We start from the raw sequence: 18,457 nt of genomic DNA on the forward strand, positions 1-18,457 counted from the left end.
GGAAGGGCGGGCAGAGAGCCAGGAGGGTGCCGGGAGCCTGGGGCAGGTGTGGAGGTGACAGCTGGCGCACCTGCCTGCACCACCACCCTTCATACCCGCCCCCACCCCGCCCTGAGACAAACAGGCTCCTTTGTAATTCGGTTTCTGTTGTATTTACCCTCGGAGAGAGGCTCTGTCCCTCCCCTACTTCTCCCCTGGCCTCCGAACCTCCCCCTCCCAGGTTTCAGAGCTGAAAGCTCCTCAGAGGAGAACGGGCTGCCTCCCGGGAGCCTTCTCTCCCCAGAACATCCTGAACAGCCAAGTCCAGAGCGCAGAGGCAAGCCGCAGTCCCAGCATCTTGGCAGCCGGAGAGCCAGCCTTGGCTTCCAGGCTGAGAAAGCAAGGTGGTCTGACCACACACAGCCCAGACCTGTTGACCCTTCACCACCGGCACACCCCAGGATTCTGGGAAGAAAGCCAGACCCCATCAAGCAATGGGCACCCCCCAACACACTCCCACACCTTTCTGTGTCCGGCCAGCTATCAGCGGCCCTCCTGTTCCCAGCAGAATCATCTATTAAAAAATGCAGATGACAGGGCTCCTGCCCCAAGCTGGCAGTAGTATCTAAGGAAGCTTATTTCCTTCAAATTCCCCTGGGCTGCCTGCAATGTGGGAGACCAGGGTTTGATCCCTGAGTTAGGAAGATCCCCCAGAGAAGGGAATGGCTACCCACTCCAGTATTCCGGCCTGGAGAATCCCATGGACAGAGGAACCTGGTGGGCTACATTCGAGGGGGTCACAGAGGGTCGGATATGACTGAGCAACTAACACTTTCACTTTCCCCGGGTGGTCAAGACACAGTCAAGGTTGGAAAGGGCCTCTTCCTCTCTGTGGGCCTCGGTCTCCCCTGTTTGTTATCAGAGTTAGCCCAAGAGTCTAGATGGAGGCTTATGTAAGCAAGGGGGTGGCCTGATGGCTTTTCTGGTTCTTGGTCTGAGGCATCTAAGAGGCTCCAAGAGGGCCAGAGGAATCTGACTGCCGATGCTTGAGGCTGACTCAGGCTCTCACATACCTCTCAGGTGCCTCCCAGGAGCCTCTCAGGTAACCAGGGTGAGTCCTACATGGGCCAGGTGTGAAGGGTGTCACTGCACAGGTGGAGGGAGGTTCCTCCCCTCCCCATCACCCTTCCCCTTATCCACGCAAACCCCCGCTCCTCCCTGACCAGCTGCCGCCCACCCTGAGATTTCTTTAGGTAAAATCTTCACTGCCACGTATTTCCGATCACCTATTGTGGGGGCAGGGGTGGGGGAGGCTGGTGGTGGTGCGGGTTCTGTACAGCCTGGAGGCAGGGTGAATTGGGAAATGGGGAGAAGACTCGATCAGGCTGAGTCATTTCAAGAAGTGGGTGGAGAGACCAGTCCCAGACAAAAGGTCGCTTCCTGTGCATTTTTCAAGGTTATAGCCATGGGAACTTGTCAATCAGGGGAGCCCCAGGATGGATTGTCACTTAAGAAAAATCACTCCGCTCCTGCCCTGGTGGAGCTGGGACAGACGGGAAGAAGCCAGCCAGCTGTGAGGTTGCCCACGACCAAGAAGCCTGAGCCTATTCGGGTACCCACGGCCTAGGATGGGGTGCGGGGAGGAGGAGGAAGCACAGATGACGACCGCGGGAGCCGATTGGCTGTTAGCACGAAGGGGCGGAGTCAAGGGCGGCCAGTGTTTGGCTGGAGAGCCTGAGTGATTGATTCCAAGTATCCTTCAAGGAGGTGCGAAAGCCAGGAAAAGAACCGTGTTATCTCCAGATTTAAGCCCCTAGTGCCAGGCACGTGCGTAGCAGACCGGCTGTAAAGGTGCTGAGGTGTTTCCATGTCCTCTTGGTGAGACCCGGGCAAGACTTTTTCTGTTTTCGTGGCAGGAACGTGACCTGGGCTTTGACAGTAGAGTTCCTGTCCCCACTGGACCCAAAGGTACTCCGGTGTGAATTAGAAAAAGGCGACTCCCAGAGAATGGGAGAAAATAATTACAAACCAAATGTCTGATATGCGTCTAGTGTCTAGAACGTATAAACAAATTCTTACGGTCAATACTAAAAAAGCAAACAACCCAGCTGATTTTTTTTATTTAAACGGACAAAAGTTGAATAGACATTTCTCCAGAGAAGACAGGCAAATGGCCAATAAGTATATGCAAAGGTGCTCAACATCATTAGTCATTAGGGAAAAGCAAATCAACACCAAAGAGATACAGCTTCACACCCATTCAGATGGGTGTGAAAAGGGTGGGGGGAAGATAAGTTGGCAAGGATATGCAGAGACTTTAGGATTCTCAGACATTGCCAGTGGAAGTGTAGAATGGTGCAGCTGCCCTGGAAAAGAGTTTGGTGATTCCTCAAAAAGTTAAGCATAGAATCACCATTGTGGTGGTGTTGTTTGGGACTTTCATAGTGGCTCAGTGGTAGAGAATCCACCTGCTAATGCAGGAGACTTGGGTTAGATCCCTGGGTTGAGAAGATCCCCTGGAGAAGGAAATGGAAACCCATTCCAGTATTCTTGCCTGGGAAATCCCAGGGACAGAGAAGCCTGGTGGGCTACAGTCCATGGGGTCACAAAATGATCCAGCAGTTCCATTCCCAGGTATATACCTAAGAGAATAAAAAAGCATAGGTTCATATGAAAACCTGTACAAGAACATTCATAGCAGCATTTTGCATAACAGCCCAAAAGAAGTAACAACCCATGTGTCTATCCACTGAAGAATAAATACATAAAATGTGAAATATCTGCATAATGGGATATTATACAGCCATAAAAAGGAATGAAGTGCCTGTATACGTTGCGCCATAGATAAACCTCAAAAAACTTATGCTAAGAGAAAGAAGACAGTCACATCTGACAACTTCATGGAGTTGATTCCACTTATATGAAAGTACAGAATAGGGAAATCTACAGAGACAGAAAGTAGATTAATGGTTGCCGAGGAATAGGGGGAAGAGGAGAACTGGGAAATATGGAGTTATCTGGGGGGTTGATGGAAATGTTCTAGAAATGGACAGTGGTGCTCACTGAACAAAACTGTGAATGTACTGAAGCCACCCAAGAAGTAAAAGAAGCCCTTCTTCCCTTTAGGTACGTGGCTGACTCTGGCACCAGCTCTGAGATCTCTCACTCTGCACAGCCTTCCAACTGAAATTTCAGCAACATGAATTTGCTAACCAAGCCTCTTCCACACACCCAGTCTTGCTCATTCCTGTCGCTCCAGCTGTGCTCCCTTTTTTACTTCACACACCCCAGCAGCCTCCTGGGGACTCACTGTGGCCCCTCAGACCCTCCCTTGCCCAGCCTCTCCACTAAGCCACCTCCCATTTCAGACCCCTGCTCCCCACTCACCTCTTCCTGGAGCCTCTCCTAGAGGAAGCCCGCTGACCTCCATCTACCATATGCACTTGTAACAATACCCGGCTGTGCTGGCTTTTACCCTGGGCTTTGCCACTTAAAGCCTGTGTGGCTTTGTGAGAATCATGTCCCTTCCCTGGGCCTCAGTGTTCCCCATCTGTAAAATGTACATTGCCACGTGTCTTAGTCTGCTCGCCTAAACCCAGGTGGTTTAAACAACACAGACTTACCTTCTGTCAGTTCTGGAGGCTGAACTCTGAGGTCAAGGTGCTAGCCTGATTGGATTCTGGTGAGACCTCTCCCAATGGCTGATAGCTGTCTCCTCATAAAAATGAAAAGTCCAGGTTAGGCTTCAGGCGTGCTGGATCTAGGAGGCCAAACAGTATCATCAGGCACACAGCTCTCTTTCCTTTGGTGTGGTCACTGCCTCTCCTGGGCTGAGTGCTGTGTGCTTACCTCTTCATGGCACCAGGGTGGCACATTATTTTTGAAATGTTAGCCTCTGTGGGTTTTTTTTAAGGAAATTTCAATTTTTAAAAATGGAGGTATAATTTACATACGATAGAATGCACAAATATTAATTTTACCTGTCCTATACCTGTATTACCAACCCCAAGATCAGAGTCTTCCAGAAGTCAATTTCAGTGCCCATTGTGGTCAATGACAATTGCCCCCCCTCTCCCCCAGATATAACCACTTCTAAAACTATAGATTAGTTCTGAACTTCCTACAAGTAGAATATATAATTTTTACTCTTTCGTGTTTGGCTTCATTTATTCAGAAGGATAATGTTGACTTTTGTGTTTCATGGACAGCAGTAGTTCATCTGCTTTTATGGTTGTGTGCTATCTGTTAGTATGAACTTAACTAAAATGTGTTTTTGCAAGCTCCTGTTGTTAGACATTTGGGTGTTTCAGTTCAGTTCAGTCGCTCAGTTGTGTCCAACTCTTTGCAGCCCCATGGACTGCGGCACACCAGGCTTCCCTGTCCTTCACCGACTCCTGGAGCTTGCTCAAACTCATGTCCACCGAGTTGGTGACGCCATCCAACCACCTTATCCTCTGTCATCCACTTCTCCCACTGCCTTCAGTCTTTCCCAGCATCAGGGTCTTTCCCAGTGAGTCAGGTCTTCGCATCGGGTGGCCAAAGTATTGGAGCTTCAGCTTCAGCATCAGTCCTTCCAGTGAGTATTCAGGACTCATTTTCTTTAGGATTGACTGGTTTGATCTCCTCACAGTCCAAGGGACTCTCAAGAGTCTTCTCCAACACCACAGTTCAAAAGCATCAGTTCGTTGGGGCTCAGCTTTCTTTATGGTCCACTCTCACAACCAGGGTTGTGATTAATTCTTGGGTTGTTTAACTTAACGAAAATGTGTTTTTTCAAGCTCTTGTTTGCCGGGGACCAGCCCCAGCAACCAATCAACCCGGCTGATCCAGGGTATTCGAAGCGGGGACGGCGTCAGCGACCTATTTATTTAAATATTTTATCAAAGATATAAAGAGTAATAGGATGAGGATAGCTCAGTAGGAAAATTCAGTAGAGAAAAGAGGCTGAGTAGCTTGGTTTACGTGGGAGACCAATAAAACTTCAAGACAAGAAGTTTGCACCATTTACGTAGGCTGCAGGCATCCTTCCGTTCTCCTGAAGGAGAGGAGACACTGAGGCCCCCCGGGTCGGATCTTAGAAGCCCAGGCATAATTAGTAAGCATGGCGGGTTCCACGCTCCAGATGGAGACTCAGCTCGAGTGAGAGAGGGAGCGACATGGGGAGACCAGTATTTCGAGAAACTGATTCCAATTCTTTATTTTCCATGGTCTACTTTTATACACTGAGATGTTATGTAAAAGTCACGTGGGGTCAGCAGTCCTGACTTTTATCAAAGTCAGGTGCGTAATACAAATGTATACAGAGGTCTTAGGGGTGTTACATCATCTTCTGGCCAGGGGGCCTGCTGACAATTTATGACCCTCTCCTTGTGACAACGGTCAGTCAACCAGGACACTTATTTCTCCAGGGGTGATTATTCTTAAAACAGACACCACCCAAATAAAGTTACGTTCCTATAGGGTGAGGGTATAGTGGGTTTTAGTTAAGGAAAGAATTTACTTAGCCTAAGGTCTAATGTGATTAATATCAAAGGTTAATACTTATTTCTTCTATATATTAATTAATGTGTGTAAGGGCAGGGGATGTGGAGTCTTAGCAACAAACATTGGCTCAACAAATGAAAAACCCTTCACCAATACAATTTCTAATCAGCCCATTATACTTATAGTTTTCTAACTTTTCTAAGGAACCTGTTTTTAGAAGGTTTAAAGCATCTCGTGCCTCTCATGGTTGGGAGGCTGTGAGCAATCACATGTGGCCGGACAAGCCTGTCAGGCAGGCTAGAGAACCTTCAGAGGAGTTTGTAGGTTAAAACACTCTTGTCACGCCCAGGAGTTTTTATTAACTGGAGCTCTAAGTTAACTCCTTCTCCGAAAGAGGTGGTGGGGGACAGCCCCCCGTAAAGTCAGAGGTGTAGGTGAGAGCACAAAGTAGTAAAGTAGGCAGGCTCTGGTTATGGGGGTAGATGCTTGAGGATTTCCAGGGGGACTCCTGAGGCTCGATCCTGCCTTTGCGTATGTCGAGCCTCCTTCCTCATGACCTTTGCCATGGGCGGAGTACCTCACTCTGGCCCCCAACACTTGTTGACAGACATTTGGGTTGTTTTCAGCTTGGGGCTTCCGTGATAGCTAAGTTGGTAAAGAATCCGCCTGCAAAGCAGGAGATCCCAGTTTGATTCCTGGGTCAGGAGGATCCACTGGAGAAGGGATAGGCTACCCACTCCAGTATTCTTGAGCTTCCCTTGTGGCTCAGCTGGTAAAGAATATGCCTGCAATCTGGGAGACCTGAGTTTGATCCCTGGGTTGGGAAGATCTTCTGGAGAAGGGTTTCCCTTCTGGACTGGCTACCCAGTCCAGTATTCTGGCCTGGAGAATTCCATGTACTCTATAGTCCATGGGGTTGCAAAGAGTTAGACATGACTGAGTGACTTTCACTTTCACTTTCCAACTTGGGATATAATGAATACAGCTGTTAGGATTTATGCACAGTTTTTTATAGCTATATGTTTTCATTTCTCTTAGAGATATACCTGGGAGTGGACTTTCTGGATCATAAGATAGATCTACATTTATTAAGGCTACAGAGCGGTGTTCCATAGTGCCTATACTATTTTACATTCCCACCACCTGCGGGAAGAGTTCCAGTGCCTCCAAACCCTGGTCAACACTTGATTGTGTCAGTCTTCTTAATTTCAGCCATTCTGGGGAGGCATGGGGGAATGGAGGGAACTCATTGTGTTGTTTTTCTTTCTTGCTAATTTCTGTTACCCAGAAGCCTTACATGCACCCCCATACCCCTGCCATTATAACAGAAAATAGTAGATTATTGTTTCAAGCCTAATGTTCTTTTTCTGGCCCTGCAGAAAAAGAGAAACTGGAATCTTTGCCTGGTTTTTCAGTTTCAAAAGGGCAACAGGAAAAGTCTCGTGTGTATTATGACATGATTGATATGGGAAAGGGCAGGGAGTTCAAGAGCAAGATTGTGCCTTCCTGAATCCAGACCAAACTTTCTAGATAAGAGTGAGGAGAGACCTGAAGCATCAGCAAAGGGGGAGATGGATGGTGCATCCCTGGAGGAAAGAGACACTTGAACCTGCTGCTTCCACAGCCATAGCCTTGAACTTGGAGAGACCATGGAATCCTCGAAGAAATTAAATGTGGAAAGGACGTGTCTTCTCCTGGGCAGACTCTCGAGTGGAAAGAAGTGACTTTGTGTGGCTGAGCAGAAGAACTTCATATGTCTAACAGAGTTCCCTGTGCCCCAGGGGCCGTGGGAGCTTGAGCAATGGTTCCTATGCACTTTCAAGGGCCACAAAAGCAGCCGAGAGAGGGGATGAAACTTCAAGGGACAACTTAGCAGTGGCCTGTGTATGTGGGTGACCCCTCCTCAGATAGGAATAAAGATGTCTCAACAGATATCAGCATGGATTAGTGATGACACACCTCAGACACTCCCCACAAGATCCACAGAACTGAAACACCACCCCCAGAGAAACAGGAAAATCTCAGCTTGCCTGAGATTAAGGTTTCCCACCTAATATGGGAGATCATAGCCGAGACTGAGCTTATTTAACCAAAATAATGTTACCTTTCTTGCTCACCTGAGTTCGTGGACTGAACCTGGACCACTGTTGCATTTCTCATACTGTATTATGCTCATCTTTTTATTTTTCTTTCCTTTCCTCGGGACTGTAAGCAACTGGAAGTCAGGGATAAGGTCTGATTCTTTCTGAAGTCAGCAACCTCCTGGCCCAGTACCTGGCTCAGAGCAGGGGCTTGGTGAAGACTTGTTAAATATTGATTGTAAATTCCCTGACAGCAGCGGGAGAAAGGGGGCTCCATAGCTGGGCACCCAGTCTGGGTAGTGCCCTGTGCTGTGTTATCTACCCTGACTGACCTTAGAGATCAGACTATGATTATCCCAATTTTCAGGTACACACATTAACAGCCAGCCTTTACTGAGCAGTCTCCAGGCACCAGGCACATTATATTAACTCATGTAATCCTCACTACAACCTGATGCAGCTGACACTATTTTTACCCCCATTTTACAGATGGGGAAACTGAGGCTTAGAGCAATGAAGTGATTGTGATGGGGTCTGAATCCAGGCTGCATGATTCCAACACCCGTCTGCCCATTCCCTGTGCTGTGCCCAGGCTCCCTTCTTGGTCCACTCTTCCTCCTTCATCCCTGCCCATCTCATTGGCAAACTCTCTTCACAACCTCCATACCTATTCTGACTTCTTTGCTGCTCAAAAGTGGAAATACTCACTCTTTCCTCACTCACTCCTTTGCTCCTGTAACATTTTATTTTTAGGATTTGTATAAATTGAGACTTTCTCTATTTGTATGTAAGAAAAAAAATCCTAAATAATAGTGGCATAAGAAATAAGATGATTATTTCTCTCCTGTGTGAAGTAAGTATAAACAGAGAAATACAGGGCTGATAGAGCAGCTCCATGGTGTTGGGGACTAAGGCTATTTTTATCTGTTCCATCATCCTAGTACGGGGTCCCTTCACAGGTCAAAAGAATTTCTAAAGCTCCAGACATTGCATCTAAATTCTGAGCAGTAGAAAAAAGGGAAGATTTGCTGTTTCCCTTAAAAAGACTTCCCAGAAACCCCCACAACATTTCTTCTTACATCTCATGGGCCAAAATTTTGTCACATGACCACAACTCACTAAAGGGAGGCTGCAAAATACAATCTTTTAGTTGGATGTTGAAAGAGTAGCTATTAAGAAGAAAACCACAATCTCTGCCATGTCATTACCTTAGCATTTATCACATCATATGTGGAGTGGTTTATCTGAATAACTGTCTCCATAGCCAGCATTTCTTGAGGGCAGATTCTTGTCATCTTCATCCTCATCTCCCAAAGTGTAGCACACACTGGAGACACTTGGAACAGAGGATTAGGTAACTGGGTCTTACATGTCTTTGGATGCCCTGAGGCCCACTGCATGGTTCTCTGCCCACAACAAGTCTCCAATAATTGTTGAATTGAAATGAATTTAAATGTTCCTGGCCTTCACGTCCTCATTTTCAAAATGGGTATTAGTTTTAGTTTAGTTCAGTTGCTCAGTCGTGTCCGACTCTTTGCAACCCCATGAATCATAGCACGTCAGGCCTCCCTGTCCATCGCCATCTCCTGGAGTTCACTCAAACTCACGTCCATCGAGTCGGTGATGCCATCCAGCCATCTCATCCTCTGTTGTCCCCTTTTCCTCCTGCCCCCAATCCCTCCCAGCATCAGAGTCTTTTCCAGTGAGTCAACTCTTTGCATGAGGTGGTCAAAGTACTGGAGTTTCAGCTTTAACATCATTCCTTCTAAGGAACACCCAGGGCTGATCTCCTTTAGAATGGACTATAAATTACCTCAAAAGTCAATCCCAGTTTGGACACGCTCAGTGTCCATTGTATAAAACTGGAAATATTTATGTTAAAAAATGAAAACCTCAGTAGTTAGGCAATGTGTATAGCTTTTGTTCTTTCTCTTTCTTCTTCATGAACACACACACACACACACATATATATACATATATACTTTGCATATAAACAGAACCCACTTTACATACCATTCTATAACTACTTGTTTTACTTACTAACATATGAAGGGACTTCTGCTTCTGCCTGTGACAAACTAACTTGTAGAGAGAGATCAACCCTCTCAATAAACAACTAGAAGACCTAGATAAAATGGTTGAAAAGAAAATTAAAATCTGTTAAAAGGCTTCAAAGAGCTATCCAGGAAGCCAGGAGTTGAGTGCTGGAAATCCCAGAGTATGAGAGCCTGAAGTCAATGTGCTTCCCCATGAATTTGCCAATTTCAAAGCAGCTGGATAAAGAGACTGAGCAGGAGGCACGTGCTGAGACACAGGGCAGGCAGAGTTTTCCACAGTCTCACGGGTCTGGAGAGACGAAAATAATTTATGAACGTTCATTGGCGCACACAGACTTATCCATAGTAGAATTTGCATGTTGGAAAGAACGCCGGAGGTGATGTAACCAAACACTTCATCTTGTGGATGTAGCAACTGAGGCCCAGAGATGCTGAGTGAGTTGCCCGGCGTCACACAGCAAATGGGTGGAGCCTCCTGGCGCAGCCTTCTTGCGCTGTATTGCTCTGTGGCTGTCGCTGCTCTCTCAACACCCAGCTCCCCATTTGTCTCCACATATCATAGCCTGAGAGAGAGACAGAGAGAGAGAGAAAGATCAGTTTAACCTCATTCCTGATGGTGATTTTCAAGAAGTAAAAGTGCTTTTTTAAAAAGGAAACCAGCAAAAATCTCTGTAAAAACTACTGGGCATTTTTCCTAATTAACGAAGTAACACAAATTTATTAATGAAATGTTAGAAACATACACAGGTATGTGAAAACCAAGAACACCCACAGATTTTTCTCTCCTTCCCACCTATCTCTGATACAACCATTTTAAGCTTTTAAATACATAAATAGGTGTATTTCTTCACAAAATGAGTTTATAACTTACTAGTTTTTAAGCTTCTATTTTTAAAATAAATCTATTTATTTTTAATTGAAGAATAATTGCTTTACAGAATTTTGTTGTTTTCTCATTTTGACATTCATATTATAATCGGTTTTCACATAATTCTATATGCTGTAGTACAATCTTATCTGTATAATAGTCTACTCTATCCATATGAGTGTGTGTGTGCTAAGTCTCTTCAGTCATGTCTGACTCTTTGCAACCCCATGGACTGTAGCCCACCAGCTCCTCTGTCCATGGGATTCTCCAGGCAAGAATACTGGAGTGGGTTGCCATTCCCCTCTCCAGGGGGATCTTCCCGATCCAAGAATCGAACCCATGTCTCTTATGTCTCCTGCTTTGGCAGGTGGGTTTTTTTTGTTTTGTTTTGTTTTTTTTAACCCCTAGTGCCACCTGGGAACCATAATTAAATTAACCAATCCCCCGTGGTTAGACATTTGGATTATCTTCAGTCTTTCACTACTACGTCCAGTCCTGCAATGAATATCTTTGTGCATATCTTGGTGATATCCATGGTTATTTTCTCAGGAAAACTTCGTAGGGTATGGAATAATAGTCTGAACATCTTTAAAGGTGTCATCCTCTGGATCCAGAGTACCCTCCAGCAAGGCCGTAGCAATGTTCACTCCCCACAGCAGTGCGTATAGCAAACTGGTGTGCTTCACTTGACGGGGGATGGAGGGAGCGGTCTAGCCACTGCAGCCAGATGTGTGCGAGTCTTGCCCAGCTTCCTTTAAATAGATCACTTCACAGCGTGCCAGCCTAACTATACTTAGAGTGGAGAAGTCAGACGACCTGCCCAAGGTTGGAAACCCTAGAGCCGAGTCAAGGGCCAAATTGAAAGGGTCAATATTGACAGCTCTCAGTCACATGCTTGCTACTTGGTCCACTTGGGTCCTGAAGGAGGCACCTCCCCTCTCATAAACGGAGCCAGAAACTAAACAAGGGAAGGGCTGTGTTACCTACTTGGGGCAGCCGTAGGAAACGTGAGCGCTTGGATCTCTCAGCCTCCAGAGTGCAGAGTCCCCAGAGATGGCCGAGTTCATAACGTGATGGGCAGGCGGCTGGACCGGCACTCTGCCGGACCCACCAGCCCACAGCTTGGCGCACAGTCTGGGACCCCCACGTGAGTGGCATCGCTTCCTCTGGGTCTTCAGTGTGCCGGATCTTTCCTACCCACCCTGTGCGCGTGCCAGAGAACTCCGCTGGCGCAGAGAGGGTCTCAAAGTTCTCAGCTCAGACTTTCACTGAGATTTGTTTCAGGTCAAAAGACACAGATTGGATGACTGCTTGGCTGGTTGTTGGGTTACCCTGGGCAAAGTCCCTTCTCGTCTCTGGAGCTTCTTAGTCTCCGCATGTGAACAAGGAAGCTGGTGGCCTGGGTTTGGTGGGATGTGAATCCTGTTTCCTAGAGGACAGGGACGAGGGAGGGACTCAGTCCCTGAGTACCCACCAGAGCCATACACTTTGCAGACACAGGTGTATTTAACATACAAGGGCTCTGTGAGGAAGCAGACATCTGTGCCTGCACAGCACTGATGCCCCCTTATTCTGCTACTAACACCCTGATTTTCTTTTTTTTAAATATTAATTTATTTTTGGCTGTGATTGGTCTTTGTTGCTGTGTGCAGGCTTTCTCTAGCTGCAGTGAGCAGGGGCTGCTCTTTGTTGTGGGCAAGGGCTTTTCACTGTGTTGGTTTCTCTTTTGCACAGCACGAGCTCTAGGCACGTGGGCTTGTGTAGTTGTGGTGCACGGGCTTGGCTAACCCACGGCATCAAACCTGTGTCCCCTGCATCGGCAGATAGATTCTTAACCACTGGGCCACCAGGGAAGCCCCACCCTGATGTTCTTTTATAGAACCATCTCTCACCCACTTCTAGTCCTGGTGACTTGGGGAGGACTGACCCCCCTCTCCCACTCTGGTTATAAAGGCATGTGACTCAGGTTTGGCCAATCAGAGCAACTATGATGGGTTCAGGGCTGGGCATGTGACTCAAGCCAGGCCAATGGGAGTCAGATCTAGGATGTTTGCTGGAGGTTTGGAGAAGGAAGTGATCTCTTGGCTTGAGGCTGCTTAACGGGCCATTTCTGCCTCCCTGTGGAGAGACCTGGGCTTCCCAGGTGGCTCATGGTAAAGAATCCACCTGCCAAGCCAGAGATGTGGGTTTGATCCCTGGGTCAGGAAGATTTGCTGGAGAAGGAAACAGCAACCCACTCCAGTATTCTTGCCTGGAGAATTCCATGGACAGAAGAGCCTGGCGGGCTACAGTGCAGGGGTGGGGAAGAGTTGGACACAGCCGAGCAACTAAACATCAGCAGCAGCAGCATAAAGAGATCTAGCCTGCTAATAAACCTGAAGCAAAAATAAAAAACAGTCAAGGGACTTCCCTGGTGGTCTGTTGGCTGGGACTCCACCCTGGGGCTCTATCCCTGGTTGGGGAACTTGATCCCACGTACTGCAACTAAGAGTTCACCTATTGCAACTAAAAAATCCCACATGCCTCAAGTAAGACCTGGAGCAGCCCAATAAATAAATATTTTAAAAAAGAAGAAGAAAGTCAAGAGATAGAGACAGATTCATGACAACTTCCCTTGAGTCTCTGGCATGGACTGTGTCTGAATCCAGAATGACTTCCTGCATTTTTCAGCTTAAAGCCCTTTTGGGCTAAAGCTGGTTACAATTGGGTTTAATGTATCCTGCTACCAAAAGATCACCACTAAAATCCTAGACATAGCATAGGCGTCATTCTTCTCATTTTACAGGTGAGGAAACAGGCTCAGAGAAGCAAAGTAAGCAAACAAGTGGCAGAACAGATATTTTTAATCAATTTCTTTTTAAAAATTATAATTAACTCGTGGGCTTCCCTCCATCCCTGGGTCAGAAAGATCCCCTGGAGAAGGGAATGGCAACCCACTCCAGTATTCTTGCCTGGAGAATTCCATGGACAGAGGAGCCTGGTGGGCTGCAGTCCATGGGGTCGCAAAGAGTTGGACACTAACTCTTTAGTTAGTGAGCGACTCACACACACATAGTTAACTTACAATGTTCTGTTAATTTGAAGTATACAGCAAAGATTCAGTTACACATATTTTCTTTTTCAGATTCTTTTCCAGTATGTTATTACAAGATAGTGGACATAGCTCACTGTGCCGTACTATAGGTCTGCATTTTTACCTATTTTACATGTAGTAGTATATATATCGGAGAAGGCAATGGCACCCCACTCCAGTCCTCTTGCCTGGAAAATCCCATGGACGGAGGAGCCTGGTGGGCTGCAGTCCATGGGGTCTCGAAGAGTCAGACACGACTGAACGACTTCACTTTCGCTTTTCACTTTCATGCCTTGGAGAAGGAAATGGCAACCCACTCCAGTGTTCTTGCCTGGAGGATCCCAGGGACGGGGGAGCCTGATGGGCCCCCGTCTATGGGGTCGCACAGAGTCGGACACGATTGAAGTGACTTAGCAGCAGCAGTATATATATGTTAAATCCCAAACTTGTAATTTATCTCTATTTCTTTTTAATCCATACCTCTAGTCTCTACTCAGGGCCTCAAGTGATTCCTCCTTTTTAGTTTTCTTTCACAAACCACAGAAGTAAAAGAGGCTTGTGGATCCAGGCTGATCCAGGTTCCAGACCTGCTTCAGCTGCTTTCTACTTGTCTGATCTTGAGGTGACTCACTGGCTGTGTTTACTAAACACATCTCCTCATCGCTTTGTTCCTCAGTCTTCTCATCTGCAGAATGGCAGGTTAATAGTATCTACCTCATAGGATTATTGTGAATAGATAAAATAGATTATGTAACACTTTTGGACTAGCCTGGCAAACACTAAGTGTGACCCAAGGTCCAGCTATTATTTTTCTTCTGCTGCCTATATATTCTTAGGAAGTTGGCTATTCCCTCTCCACCCCACACACCCAGGATATGGCCTGAGTTATCTCCTGATACATCAGTTTCAAATGCCATAAGAAAACAAAACACACCCTGATCATGAGGGACCTCAATTACTGTCTGATGTGCTGTTTTTCACATATTGATGTTTCTCAAAATGCTGATCACTGTGGGCTTTAGTAGGTCTAAAACCAGCCCGGGAAGTGAAACTTTGCAGAGGAATTCCAAATAATCAAGCCTTTGCTGAATTGTAGAAAGGCGAGAGGGGATGGATATGGACCCAGCCATTTCCGAGGGTCTCCCCCCCCCGCCCCCGCCACTTCATTCCTATCAGCCCTACAGCTGTGGAGAGCAGAAATGCATTTCCTATAGAGTTTATAACAGTTGCTACCACAAGTGCTCACTCAGTTCCAAAGGGTGCAAGAGTCTGGTACAGTGTAAAATATGGAGGCCCTGGAGGATCACCAGGGAATGGAGGGGGCTTACTGTGGACTCAGGGTGGGTCCTGGTCGTGGGGCTATGCTAAGGCACAGGGGGCCAGTCAGAGGAACACATGGGAAATCCATTGCCTCTCGGTTTCATAAAAGTCAGAATAACGTGGTCTGCCAGTTATCCAGAATCCAGTCTCCTCTTTCCCCTCAAATCCCCTCCGTGTAGACAGGCTCAGAAATCCACGAGCTACCATTTACGGAGCACTTGCTAACTCCTTTACATAATGATCTCCTGGGACTTTCGGCAGCCCCATTGAGAGGAAAATTACAGTACAATAATTATGACTTTGGGCCTTGGAGCCAGGCTGCATAGGTTAGGCTCCCAGTTCTCCTGTGTGACCTTGAGTAATTCACTTAGCTTCTCTGTACCCTAGTTCTCGTCTCTGCAAAAGAGCGATAATAATAGTTTCCACTTACTCAGGGCTGTTGTGTGGACTGAATGAGTAAGTACTTGCAGCATTTAGAAAGGTGCATGGCACAATGACAGCTGTTTTTATTAACCCTCATTTTACAGATGTGGACCCTGAGGTGGGAAAGCCAGATCACCCACATACCATACAGAGCTCATGAAGCTGGGCCTCGAAATCACTGCACCACTTCATTACCTCTGAGTGGAATTTCCCTGCACTCAGTGGAGGCTAAGATATCACCATGAAATAGCCCCAAACCCACACCCAGCCAACCCCTTCTATTTTATTTTTTATTTTTTTGGCCCTGCAGCGGGGTATGCGCGGATCTTAGTTCCCAGGACCTGGGATTAAAACCCATCCATGCTCTCTTGCAGTGAAAGCGTCGGTCCTAACCACTGGACCACCAAGGAAGCCCCTCCCTCCTTCCAAACACCCATCTCCCCTACTAAGTTTGGGTGTCTCTTTTGGAGTGTTGAGATAAGATACCAGCTGAGTGGCTCCAGTGGAGTTTTCCTGGCACTGAGGAAGGGGAGAGAATTCTGCTTCTTCGGTCCCTTGGATGAAGGCAGCCGGGAAGAATTCTCAGGCTCCCGGCATCGGGGGCAGAGGAGGCCTGCAGAGGAACCACCTCCCCCCCCGCCCCCCATCCTTAGGATGCTAACCGGAACTCACTGAATTTTGAAACTTGAGCTCATCTGAGCAGCTGGAGAGAAACAGCTGGCGGGAGAGGAGAGGTGGAGTTCCAGACCTGGGGCGGGGTGGTGGGGCGGGGGTTGTCTCTCTAGATCGCGGTGGAGCCTCAGGGGGTGGGGTGCCTATCTGTCAGCCCTCGTCTCCGCGGCGCCCCTTCGTCTGTCCCTCGATCGGCCTCTCCGGCAGGGCCGTGGGGGACTGAAGTGTCACTGGGAGTCAGTCGGGCTGTGGCTCACTTGGCCAAGCAGCATCGCAGCTCCGACTCTCCCGCTCTGGGCCTCCTCGGGCTGACTTACCTCTCTGCGCGCCCTCAGGTGTGCGCGGGGCGGAGGGAGTTCTCGCCAAGCTTCTGAGGCTCCTTTCCCCACCCGAGGAGCCGCGCCCCCGAGCCGGGCCCGAAGCAGGGCGCTCCGGGGGCGCCGCTCGGGCCCCGGGGCGGCTGTGGAGGGAGAGAGGTCGCGCCCCTCACGCCGCCTCCAGGCGCGGGGGCGGCCGAGGCGCGCGGAGCCGGAGGCGGGGAGCGGCAGGCCCGGGGCCCGGGTCTCCGCCTCCCGGCCTCCCTCCGGGCTGCCCCCTCTGCGCGGCTCCTCCCCCGGCGCCCCGCCTCCGGGTCGGCTCCCTCAGCGCCGCGCCGCCACCGAGCCCCGAGCAGCCTGGCCGTCGCGGCCGCCGCGCCACCAAACTTTCCCCGGAGCCGGTGCCGGTGAGTCGGGGCGGAGAGCGGGCAGGGCGCAGGCAAGGGGCCGGAGCGCGGCGGCGGCGGCGGGGCGAGACGCTGCGCGGCCGGCCGGGCTTGGGTCCGGGCATCCTGGCCGAGCCACGGAGCTCCCCTAGCCTCCGGCGTGGGGTGGGCGCGCTTGGGGGCCCTGGGGACTGTGGGCGGCGCGGGTAGGGGTCCGCGGCACCCTGAGAACCAGCTCTGGTTCCCCCCACCCCGACGCGCAGACACCTGTGGCTCTGCCGGGGTTCGCCAGGGTGCGCGCCCGGGGCGGCTGCCTCGAGCTCCTACCGGAGAGACGGGAGAGGGTCCAGTTTTCCCAGCCCTGCCCCAGGCTCTGACCTCGAGGCTCCCCATAGTTCCAGCCCATCTCTTGAGTGCGTTGAGTGTGCCAGGCACTGGGTTATCCCTCATCTCTTTGGGTTCTCCCTGTAACTCGATGATCCGGTATTATTATACCCATTTTACAGAGGGGGAAAGAGACTCAGAAGGGGCAATTTGCGCCTAGGAGCACCAACCAGTCAAGGAGAGAGCCAGGAGGTTGAGCCCCAGTCGGCCGGACCCAAACCACTCCACCACATGATGCGGTTGAGCCCCAGGTTCAGCATCACCAGGGCTAGGGTGTCGGGGGGCCGGGGAAACATGGAGAGCACCTTAGCCTTCCCTACAGCCTGGCTGCAAACCCAGGAGGCGCCGGCCACCTCCTCCTCATGGTGGCTCAGGGAGGATCCTTTGGAAAGGTGGGAGACCCTTACATGTCAGGAAATGGATTCCGGTGGCAGAAGCCCTGTGGGGGCTGCCGTTTCAGGTGAAAGGAGCCCAATTATGGAAGTTACTCTTGGTTTTTCTGGAAGGAGCCAAGGGAGTCAGGAGCTGGGGCTGGAGCACAGCGGATCTTCACAGAAACCTCTTTCCCTCTCTGGGTCACTCTCCCCCTGCCCCCCACCTCCACTGCCCAAGGAGTAAGTAAGTGTAGTCCCTCAGTCCTCTCCGACTCTTCGTGACCCCATGGACTGTAGCCCGCCAGGCTCGTAGCCCGCCAGGCTCCTCTGTCAATGGGAATTCTCCAGGCAAGAATATTGGAGTGAGTAGCCATGTCCTTCTCCAGGGGATCTTCCCGACTCAGGGATTGAACCTGAGTCTCCTGCATTACAGGCGGATTCTTTACCATCTGAGCCACCCCTCCGCTGCCCAGGGAGACCCCACCCCATCCCTTAAATCTCTGAGGTATGGGCTCTGCCTGGGAGATGTTCCATGCAGGGCTCCTGTCCTCCAGCAGGGGGCTCCCACCTCAGGCCTGGAGCCCCACAGTGGTGCTAGGAGTAAGTACTCTGAACAAACTCCTCCAGCCGCAAGGTGCTTGCAGGGCTGATTCCATGGTGGGAGCTAGTGCCCTGTGACTGGCGCCAAGATGGAACGTGTTTCCAGAGCATGAAGGAGAGGCGAGCTGGGGGTCTGATAGGCAGGTCTTGACTGCCTTAATCTTGGCTTTAATTTTAGAGGCAGGCAGGAACCGGCGGAGAATGGGAGAGAGAATGGACGGGTCAGAGTGTCTTTATGCATTATCCCGCTCAGTTTTCACAACAGCTTTGCAAAGCAGGCACTATTGTTATTATTTCGGTTGAGGCTCAGAGAGGTTAAATAGCTTGCCTGTGGTTGCCCAGCTGGTCTGTGGCAGATTTGGGATTTGCCTGACTCCTTCTAGATTGTCAGTGACATCTAGGCTGTAGATGGGACCTTAGGTCCCTCCTGAGTGTGGCT

The 18,457-nt window shown here is 49.3% G+C and overlaps 2 protein-coding genes across 4 annotated transcripts in view; one reads left to right on the plus strand and one right to left on the minus strand.

The window, feature by feature from the left end:
- Positions 1–2,081: 2,081 nt before the first annotated feature.
- LOC147348665 (uncharacterized) lies at positions 2,082–17,082 on the minus strand. 2 transcript variants are annotated; one of them, XR_015151833.1, is made up of 3 exons: positions 16,275–17,082; positions 3,603–3,739; positions 2,082–2,621 (listed from the first exon to the last, which is right to left on the minus strand). XR_015151833.1 is itself a non-coding variant. In XM_086368574.1 (2 exons), the coding sequence occupies exon 1, from the start codon at positions 17,051–17,053 to the stop codon at positions 16,289–16,291; it is 765 nt and encodes a 254-aa protein (XP_086224700.1). In that variant the 5' UTR covers positions 17,054–17,082; the 3' UTR covers positions 5,151–10,164; positions 16,275–16,288. The 2 variants fall into 2 exon arrangements, 1 of the variants encoding a protein (XP_086224700.1); XM_086368574.1 differs by lacking the exons at positions 2,082–2,621; positions 3,603–3,739 and adding an exon at positions 5,151–10,164.
- Positions 16,625–18,457, plus strand: part of HRH1 (histamine receptor H1) — a 110,019-nt gene continuing 108,186 nt past the window's right edge. For both annotated transcript variants that reach the window (XM_086368547.1, XM_086368548.1), the window contains exon 1: positions 16,625–16,681. The gene's annotated coding sequence lies outside the window, so the exon portion shown is untranslated. The remainder of the gene's footprint in view (positions 16,682–18,457) is intronic.

The sequence above is a fragment of the Bos grunniens genome, chromosome 22 (assembly GCF_055505025.1).
Source record: "Bos grunniens cultivar Pamir isolate PY7600 chromosome 22, Bosgru_T2T1.0, whole genome shotgun sequence".
Taxonomy (NCBI): domain Eukaryota; kingdom Metazoa; phylum Chordata; class Mammalia; order Artiodactyla; family Bovidae; genus Bos; species Bos grunniens.